Source organism: Dermacentor silvarum, chromosome 3, assembly GCF_013339745.2.
Source record: "Dermacentor silvarum isolate Dsil-2018 chromosome 3, BIME_Dsil_1.4, whole genome shotgun sequence".
Taxonomy (NCBI): domain Eukaryota; kingdom Metazoa; phylum Arthropoda; class Arachnida; order Ixodida; family Ixodidae; genus Dermacentor; species Dermacentor silvarum.
Window position 1 is genome coordinate 17,434,398 of NC_051156.1, and position 22,580 is coordinate 17,456,977.

Here is a 22,580-nt window from a genome sequence, read left to right on the forward strand (position 1 = left end):
ATGGCAGAAAACTAGATGGGGTGAGGACATTAGGAAATTTGCAGGTGGAAATTGGAATCAGCTAGCGTAAGACAGGGGTAATTGGAGATCACAGGGAGAGGCCTTCGTCCTGCAGTGTACATAAATATAGGCTGATGATATGATGCATTACTGAAGCAGTCAGTAGAATGGATTAAAGCAAGTTCCGTCAACTGCGTAGAGCACCCAATAGTGCGAAGCTCGTCGAGTTTCTGAAGACTGGAAAGTCTTTAATAATTGCTTTCTGATAAGACGGGGATATTTGTAGTACTAGACACACCAATGCATTAAGGATTGGCTATTCATGCTATCGTAAATAATTTTCTGAAAGTAATGAGGAATCAGATTAGAACACCTAAAGAGGGAAGTTGAAAAGTAATGCAATAACGCCATCGAGGAAGGAATAACCCTGGCCAGCCGGCTGTATTGGAGACAGTCGCATGGTTCTTTTTTTTTAAGGGAGCACTAGGATTAGTGGTCCAAACATCTTTGTTTCCAAAGCAACCACGACTGTGAAGCTCTCACTACTCTCAGCCCCTGAAAAGGGAGATAAAAGTTTTCAGCCCGGATCTTTCTCGGAGCACATTCCTTTTGCTAGCGGAACACTGTAAGAGATAAGATATGTTGGCATGGTTTAGATACATAGATGACTTCCCTCTCAGTCTCAAATCCGCACCCAAAATAGGTACTAACAGTGAAGCTATTTTAAACGCTTTCAGGAGAGAGGTACTGAAGAAAAGGCAGCGAGGTTGGCCTGAGCGAGAAAAGATTCTAGATGCAACGTCTTACAGGTGCTGCTAGTGACATGAGCCCACTTTGATGTTCCGGAACATCCCTGAGTGGACATCTTGTCAACGATCGACCTCTGACACAAGGGAAGGTCCTGAAATGCCTGCAAGACATCGGCACACATCAAAAGAATAAACTGGTGCAGAAAGTCGTAAGCTGTTTGTCACAAAAGAGCGCGTAATTAATCCGAGCGCGCGCGCCGCGTGTCACGCAAGCCAGCGAAAGAACACGCCGGCCCCGCGGCAACTTCAACAGAGGGGGAGAGCGCATACGCCTCAAACAGCAACGCGAACAACGGGGCCGAAAAGTCTAGAAGAGCCTCGACGAAGCGACAGTAATCAAAGAGAGAGAAAGAGGACACGCGCGCGCCGAGACACCTTCTCACCCGGCGAGTCGAGAGAGATAACTACAGCGTGAGCGTGCGCCAACAGCATGAGTCATCACCCCCCCCCCCCACCCTTGACAAAGCTCCGACAGCAGCGGTCGAAGGTACGAGAAAAGACTCGAAGGTTCCCAAGCTTTGGCCATGCTACGACATCACGCCTCCGGTAAGAATGTTCGAGAACGACTGTGGAAGCTATATAACCGCCGTGCGAGAATCGTCAGTGGGAGTTCAGGAGTTCAGTCCGCACCGGTGAAGTGATGTAAGGTGAAGACCGAGCATCTGCGCAAAAAGTGGATTCCCCGACAAGCTAGTCGACGAGTTTATCGAGCGTCTGCATTTCCGGAAGAAGTTCTTTCTTCGAGATTTGCCCAGAGCTACGCCGAGATCGTCCGACTCCAAGACCAACCAGCACTGGTGAATATGATTGGACACTTAGTGTTCCTATTCATTTTGTAATTTACGTGTTGGACTCTTAGTGCTTGTCGGGAATTATTTTCTTGTGTTTGTTAATACCCATCTGAATTGTATTGTGTTGTGTCTAGCCTAAGTGTGCAAGCGTGTGTGTAACTGCCTTGTGTGAAGAATATATTTTGTTGTGTTTTGACAACTCTGGGCTCTGACTCGGTCTTTGGACAGCAACCGGCGTTCGCTGGCGCACCAGAGGGCCCATTCTTAATTGTCCTTGCTTTCGTGGGATTATTTTCGGAAGCTGATAAGTCGGCTTTGGAATTTGGTCCGGCGTCTGCGCCTCGTTCACGGAGTCTGTGACACTGTTGCACAAGAGTTGCAATGAGCGGCTCCAGTATGACAAGCACCTCTAGAGCGGACTTAGCAGTCTGCGTTTCGAAATCAGAGCGAACCGCACGCATACAGGTCAGTCAACTTTTCAGCATGCTCTGCATTGCCTTTCTGGCTGAGAACACCACTAGATCCGTCAGCTTGTTTGCTGTCCTCCTTGTGTAAAGGAGCGGTGCGGGTCTCGACGGCAGTGAAGGCCGTTGCACGTGTGAAGTGGGCGGTTGTTAAGCGCACACATAGGTCTGGGCTTCACCTGTGAGACGCCAGAACAGTCAAGAGAACAGTTCTTAGATATAGAAGTCGGGCTCGGAGACGAATTACCCATGTTGGTTATAAGAAAACGTGGGGTGAGAAATGAATATTTAGTTTTGACTCGAACCTTTCGAAGTTGATTAAAAGAGGAATTGTAGTGTCATGTGCGGAGCAGGCAATGAAAAAATCATGCCACCACCATATGGTACGGAGCAGGTAATCAAGAATTCTTATGCCACCACCATATGGTACATAGCCTTAGTGTACAGTTGCAATGATTAAAAGACAGTGGTTAGCCTGAAGGCATGCTATCAAGAACCACCGAAAAAATGCGCAAGTAAATAAAAAGATTACTAAACACTTAGGAGAAAAAAAGTTTATCTCCGTAAAGCAGAAGATAGGCAAAGGGAAAATCCATTAAGAGAAAACGATAATTTTACAAAAACATCACATAATTTTACATATTACATAACTCATTCGTTTCATGATGAAGCAACTTAAACAAAAGTTTGCCCCTGAGAGGGGCGTTCGAATCACATCTCTTGCATGACCCGATTCTACACACGAAACTTCCGACCCGGACAACCTTGGATGCTAGCAAGTGACTGACGTTTTCCAGCCTCTTGTTGGACGTTGCCAGCGCCATCAAAAATACCTGTGACATCACGTAACCACAGCTCCAGGATCACGGCCTGCTGTCGCCTTTACTGCCACGATGTTCTCGTGACGGCCAGGCCAGCGCAAAATATAAATAAAGAGAGGAGCAACGCATTAATTTTCCGCTTTTATCGATGAGTGAATAAATTTTTGTATATGAAGCAATATGTTTTTGAATCTATGTTCCACAATGTCGTGTCAACGTGAGGCTGCCCTTTAGTATGAAAAGAGGTGGCTGATCTCTGTTCATCGCGAATACTATCCCACTTTCTCAAAAATGCTCCAAGGAAGAAGCACTTAGTCTAGACATTGTATGGCATGTCTGCAGCATTTCTTAGTCGAAGAAATCGCTTGTGTGCGGATGTTACAAGTTGTGCTGCCCTTTTAAGTGCCAAAATGAAAGCAAGCCCTAAGAGCCACGGTGTCGTTTCTTCGTTTGCAGGATACTGAGCCGTCCTTAATAAGCTGGCAAGATTACCAAGGCTGCACTCCTCTTCACCTTGCTGTGGCATCAGGCACCCTGGCGGTCATTGATTTACTGGTTAGTGGGACCATCTCTTCTTGTGACCTGCAAGCGGAAAATTTCATTGCCTGCATGGTTTGAAGCAGCTCCTTGATGTCAAAAAGAACGAGTTAAGCTGGTGTAAATGTATGTTGTGAATGACAACTGGAAAGGCAACTGGAAGCAGTGTTTCCTCCCACAATTTCAATTACCAATTTTGTTTTTAAACGTAAGCTTCCATTGCTGCCTACTTCTCGGCGTGTCGTCTTCCTGGCGTGTCGTTGTTTGTCTGGCCTGATAGGCACAGCGGGGGGTGTAGTCCTATCGCCGCAAGGAAGCTGCCCGTGGTCTGCACTCTGCAAGCTGGCTGTAAAGTACGAGATTTTACACTTGAAGAAGCCGATCTACCCACGCCTAATTACTTGGCAAGCTTATTTACAGAACCTCAATTCTACAGCTTCAGTGGGACACAAACGGCTGTAGTTTGGGCGAAGGGAATGGTGGGGGCTTGTTGGTCAGTCATTGGGGCAGTGGAGGACGTGGAGATGAAAAAGGTATGACACACATGCGCAGCATTTGACAGACACATACACGCCACAAGATCGGGGCAGCTGCATTCTCTTGGATACGCAATGTAAGAGCGCTCGTGTGCATCTTGAGCAAATCGAGATGGTCAAAATAATACAGTCCCCCACTGTGGTGTGCCTCACGATGAGATCATGCCATGTACAACCCGAAAATTTAATTTATTTTTGTTTTTGTTTTTAATTTGTTAGAAACGAACGACAGAGAGGCCACGAGAGACAGAGAGAGAGCACGCGCAGGGCGAGCCCCACGAGACAGAGCACGCGAAGCGCGACTGAGCGCCGTGTACAAGAGAGCACGCACGTTGAGCACGCCCAGTGCAAATGAGCGCCACGTAAGAGAGAGTGTGCGCGCAGCGCGGCCGCCATGAGAGACGAACGAGGGCACGCATGGCGCGAGAGCCACGAGTAGCGAGAGTACACACGCAGTGTAAGGTGCAGGAGAAACGACAGAGAGAGGAGAAAACGAGAAAGGACCAGCGAAATAGCAGCAGAAGCAGCGCGAGGGACACGAGCAACGACGTATACTGTATATATATATATTGTGAGGGGGTTTAATTACACAACAGTTAGGGCTACGCAACAGCCTTGGTTCAAGAGCGTCGGTCGCTGTCTCGCGCTCTCCGGGCTGCTGGACTTCGTCATCCTCTCTCAGTGGCTGCTGACTCTCTTCCCCACTACATTGGCCCCGGCGGCGAAGAGGAGCCATCCTGGCGACTCAAAGTGATGCAAGCACCAGGGGGTCGTAGTAGGGCTTTAAGCGGCTCAGGTGGACTGTTTCACGACCGTGGCAGCGTCTGTCGGTGGGGGGTGTCACAGGCTCGACGACGTAGTTCACCGGCGATGTGCATTCTACGATCCGGTAGGGACCGTGATATTTCGCTGCAAACTTGCGGGAGAGACCAGGGGTGGGGCATAGAATTGAGAGCCACACGAACGAACCAACAGGGAAGGTAGGCGTAGGTTTAGCCGGGTTAAGGCGCTCTTTTTGAAGACCTTGTGTCAAGGGTGTAAATGAGCGTGCGAGTTGGCGGCACTCTTCGGCACATTGAGGAAGTTCTGAGACTGGGCGGTATTCGGATGCATCTGGGCGGTATGGAAGGATAGTATCCAGTGTGGAAGATGGTTCACGTCCGTATAGTAAAAAGAAAGGGCAAAATCCAGTGGTGGCTTGCGTGGCTGTATTATAGGCATATGTCACAAAAGGAAGCACCAAGTCCCAATTAGAATGGTCGGAGGCTATGTACATGGAGAGCATGTCACCGAATGTTCGGTTAAAGCGCTCCGTCAAGCCATTAGTCTGCGGATGATAACTTGCAGTGGTGCGATGAATAATATTGCACTCACTGAGAAGCTCTTAGACGACTTGAGAAAGAAACACACGCCCTCGATCGCTAAGCAGCTCGCGTGGCGCGCCATGGCGAAGAACGAAGCTGCGCAAGATGAATAAGGCAACATCACGAGCTGAAGCTGTTGGAAGAGCGGCGGTTTCGGCATATCGAGTGAGATGGTCGACGGCCACAATAATCCACCGATTGCCCGCAGGGGTGGAAGGCAGGGGCCCGTACAGGTCTATGCCGAGTCTATCAAACGGGCGAGCGGGACACGGCAAAGGTTGTAATGGGCCAGGCATGTGACAAGTTGTTTTCCGGCGTTGACACTCAACGCAAGAACGAATGTACTTGCGGACGTATGTGTACATTCCGCGCCAGTAGAATCGCTGGCGAAGTCTATCATACGTTTTCAAAACGCCAGCATGCGCGTTTTGCGGGTCTGCGTGAAAGTGCGTGCACAGATCGGAACGCAAATGGCGGGGTATAACAAGCCACTTTCGACCATCGGGCTGGTAGTTGCGGCGGTACAACATGTCGTCCCGGAGCGCATAATGAGGTACTTGGCGACGAAGGGCACGAGAGAGCTGTGGGGCTGGTGTCGTCGAACGCATAGAGAGAAAGTCGACCAGCGAGGCGATCCAGGGATCCTTGCGCTGTTCTGAAGGCATGCCAGTGATATTGATGCTGGCTAAGGAAGTTGCGGAAAGGGAAACAGGCGCGACGTCAGAAGACACCGGCGAGCGGGAAAGTGCGTCGGCGTCGGCGTGCTTGCGTCCTGAGCGGTAAATGACGCGAATATCGAGTTCTTGTAAACGGAGCGCCCAGCGTCCAAGTCGACCCGACGGATCCTTCAGTGAAGCCAGCCAACAGAGCGAATGATGATCAGTGACGACGTCAAACGAATGGCCATACAAGTAAGGGCGAAATTTCTGCAACGCCTAAACAATTGCCAAACATTCCTTCTCGGTAACCGAGTAGTTGCACTCCGCCTTGGTAAGGGCACGACTCGCATAGGCACCTACGTACTCAGAGAAGCCCGGCTTACGTTGGGCAAGGACAGCGCCAAGGCCGATCCCACTAGCATCCGTGTGTACCTCGGTCGGAGCGGTAGGGTCGAAGTGACGTAGAATGGGCGGTGAAGTCAAGAAAACACGTAACGTTGTGAAAGCCTCATCACACGCCGGCGACCAACCAGACAGATGGCTATCGCCGGTGAGCAGCTTCGTCAGTGGTGCTATGATAGAAGCGAAGTTCTTCACAAAGCGGCGAAAGTATGAGCATAGACCTAGGAAGCTGCGAAGCGGTTTCACGGTGGTAGGCTTCGGGAATTCAGCAACAGCACGAAGTTTCTGCGGATCGGGAAGGACGCCGTCCTTAGAGACTACGTGGCCCAATATGGTGAGTGTGCGAGCTCCGAATCGGCACTTCTTCATTTTAAGCTGAAGGCCTGCGCGTCAAACAGCTCAGTACCTCGTAAAGCCGATGGAGGTGACTGTCGAAATCGGGGGAGAAAACGACGTCATCCAGGTAGCAGAGGCACGTCTTCCATTTCAACCCACGCAAGACACTGTCCATCATCCTTTCGAATGTGGCTGGGGCATTATATAGGCCGAAGGGCATAACATTGAATTCGTACAGCCCATCGGGAGTTACGAAGGCAGTTTTCGGGCGATCGGATGGTGCCATAGGGACCTGCCAATAACCGGACCGTAAGTCTAGTGACGAAAAGAATTCGAATCCTTGCAAGCAGTCCAGGGCATCATCGATGCGAGGCAGGGGATACATATCTTTTCGCGTAACTTTGTTCAATCGGCGGTAATCGACGCAGAAGCAGATTGAGCCGTCCTTTTTCTTGACAAGAACAACAGGCGACGACCAGGGACTGCAGGACGGCTGAATGATGCCGCGCTGCGGCATGTCGTCGACTTGTTCGGCGATCACATGACGCTCAGCAGGGGATACGCGGTAAGGGCGCTGGCGCAGAGGCGTGTGTGAGCCGGTGTCAATCGGATGGAGAACAGTATGCGCGCGGCCTAATGACGTCTTCTGGAAATCAAACGAGCTTTGAAACTGGCGGAGGAGTGCAAGAAGTTTCTCGCGCTGCGCCTCTGGAAATGCGTCGTCGATGGCGGAGTCGAACATACCTAAAGGTGGTGGATCAGGCGTACTAGCAGAAGGTGTCAGGGAACTAAGGTGCAAGTTGTCCATGTCGTCAAGGCAGAAGATGGAGGATACGTCGAACGCCTGAATTGTGCTGATACACTCCCCACGGAGTAAGGTTGAGGGAACCGGCAACGGATTCGTAACAAATAAGGATGTGGCGCCGCTGGTCATGTCGAGAACGGCAAAAAGCAATGCGAGATTCCTACGGTGTTGAACGGTCTCGGAAGGTGTCAAGAGAACTGTAGACTCACTAACAGCAGCACAGGACACGAGGACATGGACTGTACTACTTGGTGGTATGTTGGTATCCTCGGCGACAAACAACTTTTCCATTGTAGGTGCAGGCGACGCGGAACACAATGCAGAGAACGCCACCTCGGCACGACCACAGTCAATAACAGCCTGATGGCGAGAAAGAAAATCCCAACCGAGGATGACATCATGCGAACAGGCTGGTAGCACAATAAACTCAATGGTATAAACAATATCTTGAATTATGACGCGGGCTGTGCAGGCGGCTAACGGTTGAATATGGTGTGCGCTGGCGGTACGGAGGGATAATCCCGTTGACGTCGTCGTAACCTTCCGAAGCAAGCGGCAAAGTTTTATATCAATCACTGAAACGGCAGCACCAGTGTCCGCAAGCGCAAGGGTACGAAAGCCATCCACAATAACGTCGATGAGGTTCGCTGGAGAAATTCGAGGACTTGAATTTTTCGACGACGACGCATCCAGTTCGTGCCTCGGGAACTGCGACGTTTAGTTTTCCGCGTCAGAAGGGCAGGGTCGATGGCGCATAGGTGACAGAGAGCGACGTCGGGGGGATGGAGATCGGCGGGGAGCTGAGGGCATGCGCTCGGGCGAAGAGGATTGTTGGGGCCGTGCTGTGCCGCCAAAGCGCCCAGGATCGTAAGCAGACGGTCGCATGACATCTATTGGGACAGGAGGGCGACGGCGACAGAAGCGTGCCACATGTCCAGCATAGGCGCAAGAATAACAGATAGGGCGATTGTCTGCAGTGCGCCATGGATTTGTGGGTACTGGTCGGCTGAACGGAACTGGCGGGGGCCGAACAGGTGCCGACGCGGCAGAATAGGTCGGTTGACGAGGCGGCCCGGCAGCGACGACTTGCGCATACGACAAAGGCGCAGGCTCAGGAGGTGGCGGACGAGTGAAAGGCAAAGCGTCAGTGACCTCTCCCTGTATAACTTGGCGTATCACTGGGGTCAGATGTTGAGCCAGGGCTGGCTCGGGCGTGCTCGATAAAATGGAGAGCTGGCGGGCGACCTCCTCACGTACGAACTGCTTGATCTGAAGCAACAGTACATTCTGGTCCCCCAAAGTCAACGCCGCGATCGAGTCGTTCTGTTCCAGAGGGCGGCGAGTTTGGGCGCGTTGCTTGCTCAATTCGTCGAAACTCTGGCACAAGCTGACAACATCGGCGACGGTTTGTGGGTCTTTTGCCAATAGCATTTGAAATGCGTCATCAGCTATTCCCTTGAGGATTTGCTTGATCTTCTCTGACTCGTGCATGGACGGGTTTATACGCTTACACAAATCGACGACATCTTCAGTATAGCTGGTGAAGTTCTCACCGGGTTGTTGAGCGCGTTCACGAAGTCGCTGTTCTGCGCGCAGTTTGCGTACCGCGGGGTGGCCGAAGATTTCCGAAAACGTTGTCTTGAACGACGCCCAGTTATTAATCTCCGCCTCGTGGTTCCGGAACCAGAGACTGGCGACGCCGGTCAAGTAAAAGATTACATTGGTCAGCCTAGTTGCATCGTCCCTTTGTTGACTGCGCTCACCCTCTGATAACTTGTGAACCCAGTCCTCGACGTCTTGACCGTCAGTCCCGCTGAATATTGGTGGGTGACGCTGAGGCAGCACGCCGAGACAGACGGTGGCTTGAGTCTGGGAGGAGCCTTGCGTGGTGGTTTTTTCCGGCATCGCTGACGCTGGAGGTAAGGTACGGCTTCGTAGTTCCAGGTTGGGAGACTGGTAGAATACCCAGCACCTCCACCAATCTGTGAGGGGGTTTAATTACAAAACAGTTAGGGCTACGCAACAGCCTTGGTTCAAGAGCGTCGGTCGCTGTCTCGCGCTCTCCGGGCTGCTGGACTTCGTCATCCTCTGAGTGGCTGCTGAATCTCTTCCCCACTACAATATATATATATATATATATATATATATATATATATATAGTATGTGTGTGTGTGTGTGTGTGTGTGTGTACAACACGCACAGCGCGACTGTGCGCCGCGTACGAGAGAGGAGCAAACGAAGAGCGAGCGACACGAGCAGCGACTGAGCAGGCTCCCTGGTAGATACAGCAAAGAGAGAGAGAGAGATACAGCACGCGCAGCGCGACTGAGCGCCGCGTTCGAGAGAGGAGCAAACGCAGTGCGAGCGACACGAGCAAAGAGAGAGAGAGAGAGATACAGCACGCGCAGCGCGACTGAGCGCCGCGTTCGAGAGAGGAGCAAACGCAGTGCGAGCGACACGAGCAAAGAGAGAGAGAGAGATACAGCACGCGCAGCGCGACTGAGCGCCGCGTACGAGAGGAGCAAACGCAGTGCGAGCGACACGAGCAAAGAGAGAGAGAGAGATACAGCACGCGCAGCGCGACTGAGCGCCGCGTTCGAGAGAAGAGCAAACGAAGTGCGAGCGACACGAGCAAAGAGAGAGAGAGAGATACAGCACGCGCAGCGCGACTGAGCAGGCTCCCTGGTTGATACAGCAAAGAGAGAGAGAGAGAGAGATACAGCACGTGCAGCGCGACTGAGCGCCGCGTACGAGAGGAGCAAACGCAGTGCGAGCGACACGAGCAAAGAGAGAGAGAGATACAGCACGCGCAGCGCGACTGAGCGCCGCGTTCGAGAGAAGAGCAAACGCAGTGCGAGCGACACGAGCAAAGAGAGAGAGAGAGATACAGCACGCGCAGCGCGACTGAGCAGGCTCCCTGGTAGATACAGCAAAGAGAGAGAGAGAGATACAGAACGCGCAGCGCGACTGAGGGCCGCGTACGAGAGGAGCAAACGCAGTGCGAGCGACACGAGCAAAGAGAGAGAGAGAGATACAGCACGCGCAGCGTGACTGAGCGCCGCGTTCGAGAGAGGAGCAAACGCAGTGCGAGCGACACGAGCAAAGGGAGAGATACAGCACGCGCAGCGCGACTGAGCGCCGCGTACGAGAGAGGAGCAAACGCAGTGCGAGCGACACGAGCAAAGAGAGAGAGAGATACAGCACGCGCAGTGCGACTGAGCGCCGCGTGTGAGAGAGGAGCAAACGCAGTGTTAGCGACACGAGCAAAGAGGGAGAGAGAGAGATACAGCACGCGCAGCGCGACTGAGCGCCGCGTACGAGAGAGCAGCAAACGCAGTGCGAGCGACACGAGGAAAGAGAGAGATACAGCACGCGCAGCGCGACTGAGCGCCGCGTACGAGAGAGGAGCAAACGCAGTGCGAGCGACACGAGCAGCGAGAGAGAGATACAGCACGCGCAGCGCGACTGAGCGCCGCGTACGAGAGAGGAGCAAATGCAGAGCGAGCGACACGAGAAGCGAGAGAGAGAGAGAGATACAGCATGCGCAGCGCGACTGAGCGATGCGTACGAGAAAGGAGCAAATACAGTGTCAGCGAAACGAGCAGCGAGAGAGAGAGAGAGATACAGCACGCGCAGCGCGACTGAGCGCCGCGTACGAGAGAGGAGCAAATGCAGAGCGAGCGACACGAGAAGCGAGAGAGAGAGATACAGCATGCGCAGCGCGACTGAGCGCTGCGTACGAGAGAGGAGCAAATGCAGAGCGAGCGACACGAGAAGCGAGAGAGAGAGAGATACAGCACGCGCAGCGCGACTGAGCGCTGCGTACGAGAGAGGAGCAAATGCAGAGCGAGCGACACGAGAAGCGAGAGAGAGAGAGAGATACAGCACGCGCAGCGCGACTGAGCGCCGCGTACGAGAGAGGAGCAAATGCAGAGCGAGCGACACGAGAAGCGAGAGAGAGAGATACAGCATGCGCAGCGCGACTGAGCGCTGCGTACGAGAGAGGAGCAAATACAGTGTAAGCGAAACGAGCAGCGAGAGAGAGATACAGCACGCGCAGCGCGACTGAGCGCCGCCTACGAGAGAGGAGCAAACGCAGGCGAGAGACACGAGCAGCGAGAGAGAGAGATACAGCACGCGCAGCGCGACTGAGCGCCGCCTACGAGAGAGGAGCAAACGCAGAGCGAGCGACACGAGCAGCGAGAGAGATATATATACAACACGCGCAGCGCGACTGAGCGCCGCGTATGAGAGAGGAACAAACGCAGTGAGAGCGACACGAGCAAAGAGAGAGAGAGATACAGCACGCGCAGCGCGACTGAGCGCCGCGTACTGAGAGAGCAGCAAACGCAGTGCGAGCGACACGAGGAAAGAGAGAGATACAGCACGCGCAGCGCGACTGAGCGCCGCGTACGAGAGAGGAGCAAACGCAGTGCGAGCGACACGAGCAGCGAGAGAGAGATACAGCACGCGCAGCGCGACTGAGCGCCGCGTACGAGAGAGGAGCAAATGCAGAGCGAGCGACACGAGAAGCGAGAGAGAGAGAGAGATACAGCATGCGCAGCGCGACTGAGCGATGCGTACGAGAAAGGAGCAAATACAGTGTGAGCGAAACGAGCAGCGAGAGAGAGAGAGAGATACAGCACGCGCAGCGCGACTGAGCGCCGCGTACGAGAGAGGAGCAAATGCAGAGCGAGCGACACGAGAAGCGAGAGAGAGAGATACAGCATGCGCAGCGCGACTGAGCGCTGCGTACGAGAGAGGAGCAAATGCAGAGCGAGCGACACGAGAAGCGAGAGAGAGAGAGAGAGATACAGCACGCGCAGCGCGACTGAGCGCTGCGTACGAGAGAGGAGCAAATGCAGAGCGAGCGACACGAGAAGCGAGAGAGAGAGAGAGATACAGCACGCGCAGCGCGACTGAGCGCCGCGTACGAGAGAGGAGCAAATGCAGAGCGAGCGACACGAGAAGCGAGAGAGAGAGATACAGCATGCGCAGCGCGACTGAGCGCTGCGTACGAGAGAGGAGCAAATACAGTGTAAGCGAAACGAGCAGCGAGAGAGAGAGAGATACAGCATGCGCAGCGCGACGGAGCGCCGCCTACGAGAGAGGAGCAAACGCAGGCGAGAGACACGAGCAGCGAGAGAGAGAGATACAGCACGCGCAGCGCGACTGAGCGCCGCCTACGAGAGAGGAGCAAACGCAGAGCGAGCGACACGAGCAGCGAGAGAGATATATATACAACACGCGCAGCGCGACTGAGCGCCGCTTACGAGAGAGGATCAAACGCAGAGCGAGCGAAACGAGCAGCGAGACAGATATACAACACGCGCAGCGCGACTGAGCGCCGCCTACGAGAGAGGAGCAAACGCAGAGCGAGCGACACGAGCAGCGAGAGAGATATATATACAACAGGCGCAGCGCGACTGAGCGCCGCGTACGAGAGAGGAGCAAACGCAGGGCGAGCGAAACGAGCAGCGAGAGAGAGAGAGAGAGAGATACAGCATGCGCAGCGCGACTGAGCGCCGCGTATGAGAGAGGAGCAAACGCAGGCGAGAGACACGAGCAGCGAGAGAGAGATACAGCACGCGCAGCGCGACTGAGCACCGCGTACGAGAGAGGAGCAAACGCAGAGCGAGCGACACGAGCAGCGAGAGAGAGAGAGAGAGATACAGCACAGCATGCGCAGCGCGACTGAGCGCCGCGTACGAGAGAGGAGGTGTTTATTATACATAAGGAAGAGACGCCTAATTCTGCAGCCCATAAGGGAGCACGGCGCAGCGTCAAGAGGAGCAAATACAGTGCGAGCGACACGAGCAGCGAGAGAGAGAGATACTGCATGCGCAGCGCGACTGAGCGCCGCGTATGAGAGAGGAGCAAACGCAGGCGAGAGACACGAGCAGCGAGAGAGAGATACAGCACGCGCAGCGCGACTGAGCACCGCGTACGAGAGAGGAGCAAACGCAGAGCGAGCGACACGAGCAGTGAGAGAGAGAGAGAGAGAGATACAGCACAGCATGCGCAGCGCGACTGAGCGCCGCGTACGAGAGAGGAGGTGTTTATTATACATAAGAGACGCTTAATTCTGCAGCCCATAAGGGAGCACGGCGCAGCGTCAAGAGGAGCAAATGCAGTGCGAGCGACACGAGCAGCGAGAGAGAGAGACAGATACAGCATGCGCAGCGCGACTGAGCGCCGGGTACGAGAGAGGAGCAAACGCAGTGCGAGCGACACGAGCAGCGAGAGAGAGAGAGAGAGAGATACAGCACAGCATGCGCAGCGCGACTGAGCGCCGCGTACGAGAGAGGAGGTGTTTATTATACATAAGAGACGCTTAATTCTGCAGCCCATAAGGGAGCACGGCGCAGCGTCAAGAGGAGCAAATACAGTGCGAGCGACACGAGCAGCGAGAGAGAGAGACAGATACAGCATGCGCAGCGCGACTGAGCGCCGCGTACGAGAGAGGAGCAAACGCAGTGCGAGCGACACGAGCAGCGAGAGAGAGAGAGATACAGCACAGCATGCGCAGCGCGACTGAGCGCCGCGTACGAGAGAGGAGGTGTTTATTATACCTAAGGGAGAGACGCTTAATTCTGCAGCCCATAAGGGCCCGCACGGCGCAGCGTCAAGAGGAGCAAATACAGTGCGAGCGACACGAGCAGCGAGAGAGAGAGTGATACAGCATGCGCAGCGCGACTGAGCGCCGCGTACGAGAGAGGAGGTGTTTATTATACATAAGGAAGAGACGCTTAATTCTGCAGCCCATAAGGGAGCACGGCGCAGCGTCAAGAGGAGCAAATACAGTGCGAGCGACACGAGCAGCGAGAGAGAGTGATACAGCACGCGCAGCGCGACTGAGCGCCGCGTACGAGAGAGGAGGTGTTTATTATACATAAGGGAGAGACGCTTAATTCTGCAGCCCATAAGGGAGCACGGCGCAGCGTCAAGAGGAGCAAACGCAGTGCGAGCGACACGAGCAGCGAGAGAGAGATACAGCACAGCATGCGCAGCGCGACTGAGCGCCGCGTACGAGAGAGGAGGTGTTTATTATACATAAGAGACGCTTAATTCTGCAGCCCATAAGGGAGCACGGCTCAGCGTCAAGAGGAGCAAATACAGTGCGAGCGACACGAGCAGCGAGAGAGAGAGAGTGATACAGCATGCGCAGCGCGACTGAGCGCCGCGTACGAGAGAGGAGCGAACGCAGAGCGAGCGACACGAGCAGCGAGAGAGAGATACAGCATGCGCAGCGCGACTGAGCGCCGCGTACGAGAGAGGAGCAAACGCAGAGCGAGCGACACGAGCAGCGAGAGAGATATATACAACACGCGCAGCGCGACTGAGCGCCGCGTACGAGAGAGGAGCAAACGCAGGGCGAGCGAAACGAGCAGCGAGAGAGAGAGAGAGAGAGATACAGCATGCGCAGCGCGACTGAGCGCCGCGTATGAGAGAGGAGCGAACGCAGAGCGAGCGACACGAGCAGCGAGAGAGAGATACAGCATGCGCAGCGCGACTGAGCGCCGCGTACGAGAGAGGAGCAAACGCAGAGCGAGCGACACGAGCAGCGAGAGAGATATATATACAACACGCGCAGCGCGACTGAGCGCCGCGTACGAGAGAGGAGCAAACGCAGAGCGAGCGACACGAGCAGCGAGAGAGAGAGAGAGAGATACAGCACAGCATGCGCAGCGCGACTGAGCGCCGCGTACGAGAGAGGAGGTGTTTATTATACATAAGGAAGAGACGCCTAATTCTGCAGCCCATAAGGGAGCACGGCGCAGCGTCAAGAGGAGCAAATACAGTGCGAGCGACACGAGCAGCGAGAGAGAGAGATACAGCATGCGCAGCGCGACTGAGCGCCGCGTATGAGAGAGGAGCAAACGCAGGCGAGAGACACGAGCAGCGAGAGAGAGATACAGCACGCGCAGCGCGACTGAGCACCGCGTACGAGAGAGGAGCAAACGCAGAGCGAGCGACACGAGCAGTGAGAGAGAGAGAGAGAGAGAGAGATACAGCACAGCATGCGCAGCGCGACTGAGCGCCGCGTACGAGAGAGGAGGTGTTTATTATACATAAGAGACGCTTAATTCTGCAGCCCATAAGGGAGCACGGCGCAGCGTCAAGAGGAGCAAATGCAGTGCGAGCGACACGAGCAGCGAGAGAGAGAGACAGATACAGCATGCGCAGCGCGACTGAACGCCGCGTACGAGAGAGGAGCAAACGCAGTGCGAGCGACACGAGCAGCGAGAGAGAGAGAGAGATACAGCACAGCATGCGCAGCGCGACTGAGCGCCGCGTACGAGAGAGGAGGTGTTTATTATACATAAGAGACGCTTAATTCTGCAGCCCATAAGGGAGCACGGCGCAGCGTCAAGAGGAGCAAATACGGTGCGAGCGACACGAGCAGCGAGAGAGAGAGACAGATACAGCATGCGCAGCGCGACTGAGCGCCGCGTACGAGAGAGGAGCAAACGCAGTGCGAGCGACACGAGCAGCGAGAGAGAGAGAGATACAGCACAGCATGCGCAGCGCGACTGAGCGCCGCGTACGAGAGAGGAGGTGTTTATTATACCTAAGGGAGAGACGCTTAATTCTGCAGCCCATAAGGGAGCACGGCGCAGCGTCAAGAGGAGCAAATACAGTGCGAGCGACACGAGCAGCGAGAGAGAGAGTGATACAGCATGCGCAGCGCGACTGAGCGCCGCGTACGAGAGAGGAGGTGTTTATTATACATAAGGAAGAGACGCTTAATTCTGCAGCCCATAAGGGAGCACGGCGCAGCGTCAAGAGGAGCAAATACAGTGCGAGCGACACGAGCAGCGAGAGAGAGTGATACAGCATGCGCAGCGCGACTGAGCGCCGCGTACGAGAGAGGAGGTGTTTATTATACATAAGGGAGAGACGCTTAATTCTGCAGCCCATAAGGGAGCACGGCGCAGCGTCAAGAGGAGCAAACGCAGTGCGAGCGACACGAGCAGCGAGAGAGAGAGAGAGATACAGCACAGCATGCGCAGCGCGACTGAGCGCCGCGTACGAGAGAGGAGGTGTTTATTATACATAAGGGAGAGACGCTTAATTCTGCAGCCCATAAGGGAGCACGGCGCAGCGTCAAGAGGAGCAAACGCAGTGCGAGCGACACGAGCAGCGAGAGAGAGAGAGAGATACAGCACAGCATGCGCAGCGCGACTGAGCGCCGCGTACGAGAGAGGAGGTGTTTATTATACATAAGGGAGAGACGCTTAATTCTGCAGCCCATAAGGGAGCACGGCGCAGCGTCAAGAGGAGCAAACGCAGTGCGAGCGACACGAGCAGCGAGAGAGAGAGATACAGCACAGCATGCGCAGCGCGACTGAGCGCCGCGTACGAGAGAGGTGTTTATTATACATAAGGAAGAGACGCTTAATTCTGCAGCCCATAAGGGAGCACGGCGCAGCGTCAAGAGGAGCAAACGCAGAGCGAGCGGCACGAGCAGCGAGAGAGAGATACAGCATGCGCAGCGCGACTGAGCGCCGCGTACGAGAGAAGAGCAAACGCAGAGCGAGCGACACGAGCAGCGAGAGAGAGATACAGCACGCGCAGCGCGACTGAGCGCCGCGTACGAGAGAGGAGCAAATGCAGTGCGAGCGACACGAGCAGCGAGAGAGAGAGAGAGATACAGCACAGCGTGCGCAGCGCGACTGAGCGCCGCGTACGAGAGAGGAGGTGTTTATTATACATAAGGGAGAGACGCTTAATTCTGCAGCCCATAAGGGAGCACGGCGCAGCGCCAAGAGGAGCAAATACAGTGCGAGCGACACGAGCAGCGAGCGAGAGAGACAGATACAGCATGCGCAGCGCGACTGAGCGCCGCGTACGAGAGAGGAGCAAACGCAGAGCGAGCGAGACGAGCAGCGAGAGAGAGATACAGCACGCGCAGCGCGACTGAGCGCCGCGTACGAGAGAGGAGGTGTTTATTATACATAAGGGAGAGACGCTTAATTCTGCAGCCCATAAGGGAGCACGGCGCAGCGCCAAGAGGAGCAAATACAGTGCGAGCGACACGACCAGCGAGCGAGAGAGACAGATACAGCATGCGCAGCGCGACTGAGCGCCGCGTACGAGAGAGGAGCAAACGCAGAGCGAGCGACACGAGCAGCGAGAGAGAGATACAGCACGCGCAGCGCGACTGAGCGCCGCGTATGAGAGAGGAGCAAACGCAGTGCGAGCGACACGAGCAAAGAGAGATAAATATACAACACGCGCAGCGCGACTGAGCGCCGCGTATGAGAGAGGAACAAACGCAGTGAGAGCGACACGAGCAAAGAGAGAGAGAGATACAGCACGCGCAGCGCGACTGAGCGCCGCGTACGAGAGAGGAGCAAATGCAGTGCGAGCGACACGAGCAGCGAGAGAGAGAGAGATACAGCACAGCATGCGCAGCGCGACTGAGCGCCGCGTACGAGAGAGGAGGTGTTTATTATACATAAGGGAGAGATGCTTAATTCTGCAGCCCATAAGGGAGCACGGCGCAGCGCCAAGAGGAGCAAATACAGTGCGAGCGACACGAGCAGCGAGCGAGAGAGATACAGCATGCGCAGCGCGACTGAGCGCCGCGTACGAGAGAGGAGCAAACGCAGTGCGAGCGACACGAGCAGCGAGAGAGAGAGAGAGATAGAGCACAGCATGCGCAGCGCGACTGAGCGCCGCGTACGAGAGAGGAGGTGTTTATTATACATAAGGGAGAGACGCTTAATTCTGCAGCCCATAAGGGAGCACGGCGCAGCGCCAAGAGGAGCAAATACAGTGCGAGCGACACGAGCAGCGAGCGAGAGAGAGAGATACAGCATGCGCAGCGCGACTGAGCGCCGCGTACGAGAGAGGAGCAAACGCAGTGCGAGCGACACGAGCAGCGAGAGAGAGAGAGAGAGATACAGCACAGCATGCGCAGCGCGACTGAGCGCCGCGTACGAGAGAGGAGGTGTTTATTATACATAAGGGAGAGACGCTTAATTCTGCAGCCCATAAGGGAGCACGGCGCAGCGCCAAGAGGAGCAAATACAGTGCGAGCGACACGAGCAGCGAGCGAGAGAGACAGATACAGCATGCGCAGCGCGACTGAGCGCCGCGTACGAGAGAGGAGCAAACGCAGAGCGAGCGACACGAGCAGCGAGAGAGAGATACAGCACGCGCAGCGCGACTGAGCGCCGCGTATGAGAGAGGAGCAAACGCAGTGCGAACGACACGAGCAAAGAGAGATAAATATACAACACGCGCAGCGCGACTGAGCGCCGCGTATGAGAGAGGAGCAAACGCGTTGAGAGCGACACGAGCAAAGAGAGAGAGATACAGCACGCGCAGCGCGACTGAGCGCCGCGTACGAGAGAGGAGCAAATGCAGTGCGAGCGACACGAGCAGCGAGAGAGAGAGAGAGATACAGCACAGCATGCGCAGCGCGACTGAGCGCCGCGTACGAGAGAGGAGGTGTTTATTATACATAAGGGAGAGACGCTTAATTCTGCAGCCCATAAGGGAGCACGGCGCAGCGCCAAGAGGAGCAAATACAGTGCGAGCGACACGAGCAGCGAGCGAGAGAGAGAGATACAGCATGCGCAGCGCGACTGAGCGCCGCGTACGAGAGAGGAGCAAACGCAGGCGAGAGACACGAGCAGCGAGAGAGAGATACAGCACGCGCAGCGCGACTGAGCGCCGCGTACGAGAGAGGAGCAAACGCAGTGCGAGCGACACGAGCAAAGAGAGATAAATATACAACACGCGCAGCGCGACTGAGCGCCACGTATGAGAGAGGAGCAAACGCAGTGAGAGCGACACGAGCAAAGAGAGAGAGAGATACAGCACGCGCAGCGCGACTGAGCGCCGCGTACGAGAGAGGAGCAAACGCAGTGCGAGCGACACGAGCAAAGAGAGAGAGAGATACAGCACGCGCAGCGCGACTAAACGCCGCGCACGAGGAGCAAACGCAGAGCTTGCGACAGTATATATATATATATATATATATATATATATATATATATATATATATACAGCACGCGCAGCGCGACTGAGCGCCGCGTACGAGAGAGGAGGAAACGCAGAGCGAGCGACACGAGCAACGAGAGCTGCATACATATATCTCTCCCTCTCGTTGATGATGATGATAAGTGGTTCTTGAGGGAAAGGCGCCAACCTTTCCCTTTCCCTCAAGAACCACTTATCATCATCATCAACGAGAGGGAGAGATATATGTATGCAGCACGCATTTTTTATCTTTTCAGTTTCGGGCATAGCGGGATTAATGCGCCGGCAAAGGTTAGCTACATATTGGAACAACTAGTATATTGCCGCGGGTGGGCACGAGGTTGAAGTAGCGCGGGATTTTAGGTTGAGCGTGAAGACGAAAAAAAGTCACAGGCCTGCGCGGCACACGCAGCACAGTCACAGTGTAAGCTGGTGGAGCGGCTCAAGAGTAGCTCAAGAGTAGCTAATTTCGGGAACACGCGCGCCAGGGTCTTGGCGACAGTCTCTTCGCCTCGTTTTGACGAGAACAGTCTGAACTGCCAGCCTGGCGTCGACGGCGAGCTGCGGCTTGTAAAACTCTCTGAACAGCCTTCTGCTGATTCCGATGATAATAATAATAATAATAATAATAATAATAATAATAATAATAATAATACTTTATTGACATTTGGTACAGAAACAAATACAAAATTGGCCTGCCAAAGCCTCATTGGGCTTGAAGGGCAGAGCCGACAGAAAGCAGACAACAGGAATTCATTTACCTAGGACCACTCTAGTGCAGATACATTTTTTTTCCTTTCGCGCATACATGCAGACATTAGACGCGCGTGTACAGCAGTGCATGAAGAAGAAAAAACACTGATGGTAATACATATAACGTCACCCAGCCTTACATGAGTTGACCATTCGTACATGCAATGGCAAAAAAACAATAATAGATCACCATCATATTTTCGAGGAAAAGAAAAATTTCGAATGCCTTTAATACATCAACAGCTATGCGCAGCCTGAAATACATGGTTACCTTAAGGTTTTTGATACCGCAGCGGCATTAAACGAAGGAAAAGAATAGATATCACGGAAGAGTTAGAGATGAATGCGACGAAGCAGTTGCTTCAGCTTGAATTTTGTTTTTGCACGAAAGACACGCGGGGGTAGTTGATTAAAGCAAGACGGTATAAAGTAGCTACGACTGCGCTTACCATATCTGGTGGAGCAGCGAATCACCCGAAAACGGTTTTTAGGTCGAAGGCAGCGTGTAGGGACGTAAGGAACTTTATACTTGTTAGACCAGAAATGCCTCAGGACAGCCGTCTCAGTCAGAAGGGCATCAAAGTTAGAGCATCGTAATGATTTAAAAAGGTCTGTTCCTGAGGGCAGTCTTAAATCATAACTAATCACTTTCAAAATTGAGAGAAGGATAGAGTTAATTCTATTTTTCCAACGATTCGCGCAGTGACCGAACGTCGTAATACCATACCGAAGAACACTATAACCTAAGGCTTGCAGTATCATTTTGCGAACTGATAGTGGCGTATAGTATCTGATAGTGTATAATGTACGAGACACTGCCCGGAGCCTTGAACAAACATACGCCAGGTGAGAATTCCAGGTGAAGTCACTGTCAAGAAGTACACCAAGGTATTTAACAGATGAAACATATGGAACAGGTGTACAAGAACACGGAGAACAAGATGAACAGTGAGCCAGCAATGGGACGCTTAAACTAACTTTTTTTAGTGGATTATGGAAACAAATGAGCTGTGTTTTAGAGACGTTTACATTAATCACATTATTGGCAAACCAGTTCATCAAGTTTATCGTAGAATCTTGCAGAAGGGAAACTGCTTCTGGGAAACGGGGAATGCCGAGACAAAATGACAGTGTCGTCAGCGTATTGAAATATGCAAGTAGATACAGCCGCGGCGAGATCATTGACATATAAGTGATGCTTGGCCGTGCAGGCCTGTGACGTTTGCAGGCACCTTAACTTGATGGCGCCAACATACACTGTAAACGAAAATACCCCCGCATGGGAATTTTAAGGAGGTGATGCTCCCATCCTTCAATATTTATTCCGATGTATGGGAGGAATACAACGGCATTCCCTCGTTTCACTCCGCTCACAACCTGTGGGAGGATAAGGGCGGACATGACGTGATTTTATTCCGCCTTCAAAGTTTTGTTCTCCCCGGGAACTCCGCACAGGGAGTTTTAAAAAACTCCCCTGCCAGAACAGGTTGGTCACGTGGTGCTTCCCATAAGGCTGTGCGCCGCGCCAGCGACCGGCCGCGTTCGGCGGAGTCGGCGGTGCTCATGGCTGACGGTTTGTTTACATCTGTGAAGTGTCGTTCCGTGCCAGCGTTTCGCCGATTTTCTTTCCTATACTTCCTTCCAGAAAGTGTTATAGGCGTGCCTGAAGCTCACTGCATCTCATCTTCATGTGCGTTAGCTGTGATCACTCTGCTGGCAACGATGAATGCAAGAGCAACGATTTCAAGTGCGGAAAAAGGCTTAGTTGTGACCACGAAGCTGCCGGTTGACTCGTGATGTCGGCTCGGGTTTCTGGCTGTGCTTCCGTGTTGCGTGACCTTGACTTGTGTTCCTCAGTGAGTTCAATACCACTTTTATGTCCTTTTGAGTATATTCTGACAACGTCCGGTGTAAAGTGCCGCGTAGCAATGTCAACAGCAGTCACGGTTCGAGCGACAACGTCCGTGATAGCTGCACATGAATGCCATATTCCGAGTTCGTCACGGTGCTGTGCTGCCAGTAAGTTAGACCGTGGTGCAAGCAACTCTTTTATGAATCTGTGTACGGATATCCTCGCCCAAGAAATACGGTAGGACGTAAGTACGTACTGTGAATAAAGCTTCTTACTGAGCGATGTGAATTGTTATCGCGCTGTTCTGTTTTGATCACGTCGTTGCTTCGGATATTGCATTAACATCAGCTCCATCCAACATACTGATTTAGGAGCATACCTGCTGGCTCCGAGCGTGAGGATTCGTTTGCCAGATGAGCGATATGGCTTCGTTTCACAGCCGAGAGACATTGCTTGG

At 53.8% G+C, this 22,580-nt stretch overlaps 1 protein-coding gene across 1 annotated transcript in view; it reads left to right on the forward strand.

Moving 5' to 3' along the window:
* LOC119445354 (inversin) overlaps positions 1-22,580 on the forward strand; it is a 369,285-nt gene that overhangs the window by 71,387 nt on the left and 275,318 nt on the right. Inside the window, exon 3 of the mRNA XM_037709663.2 lies at positions 3,342-3,440. Coding sequence (XP_037565591.1) covers positions 3,342-3,440 — 99 coding nt within the window. The remainder of the gene's footprint in view (positions 1-3,341; positions 3,441-22,580) is intronic.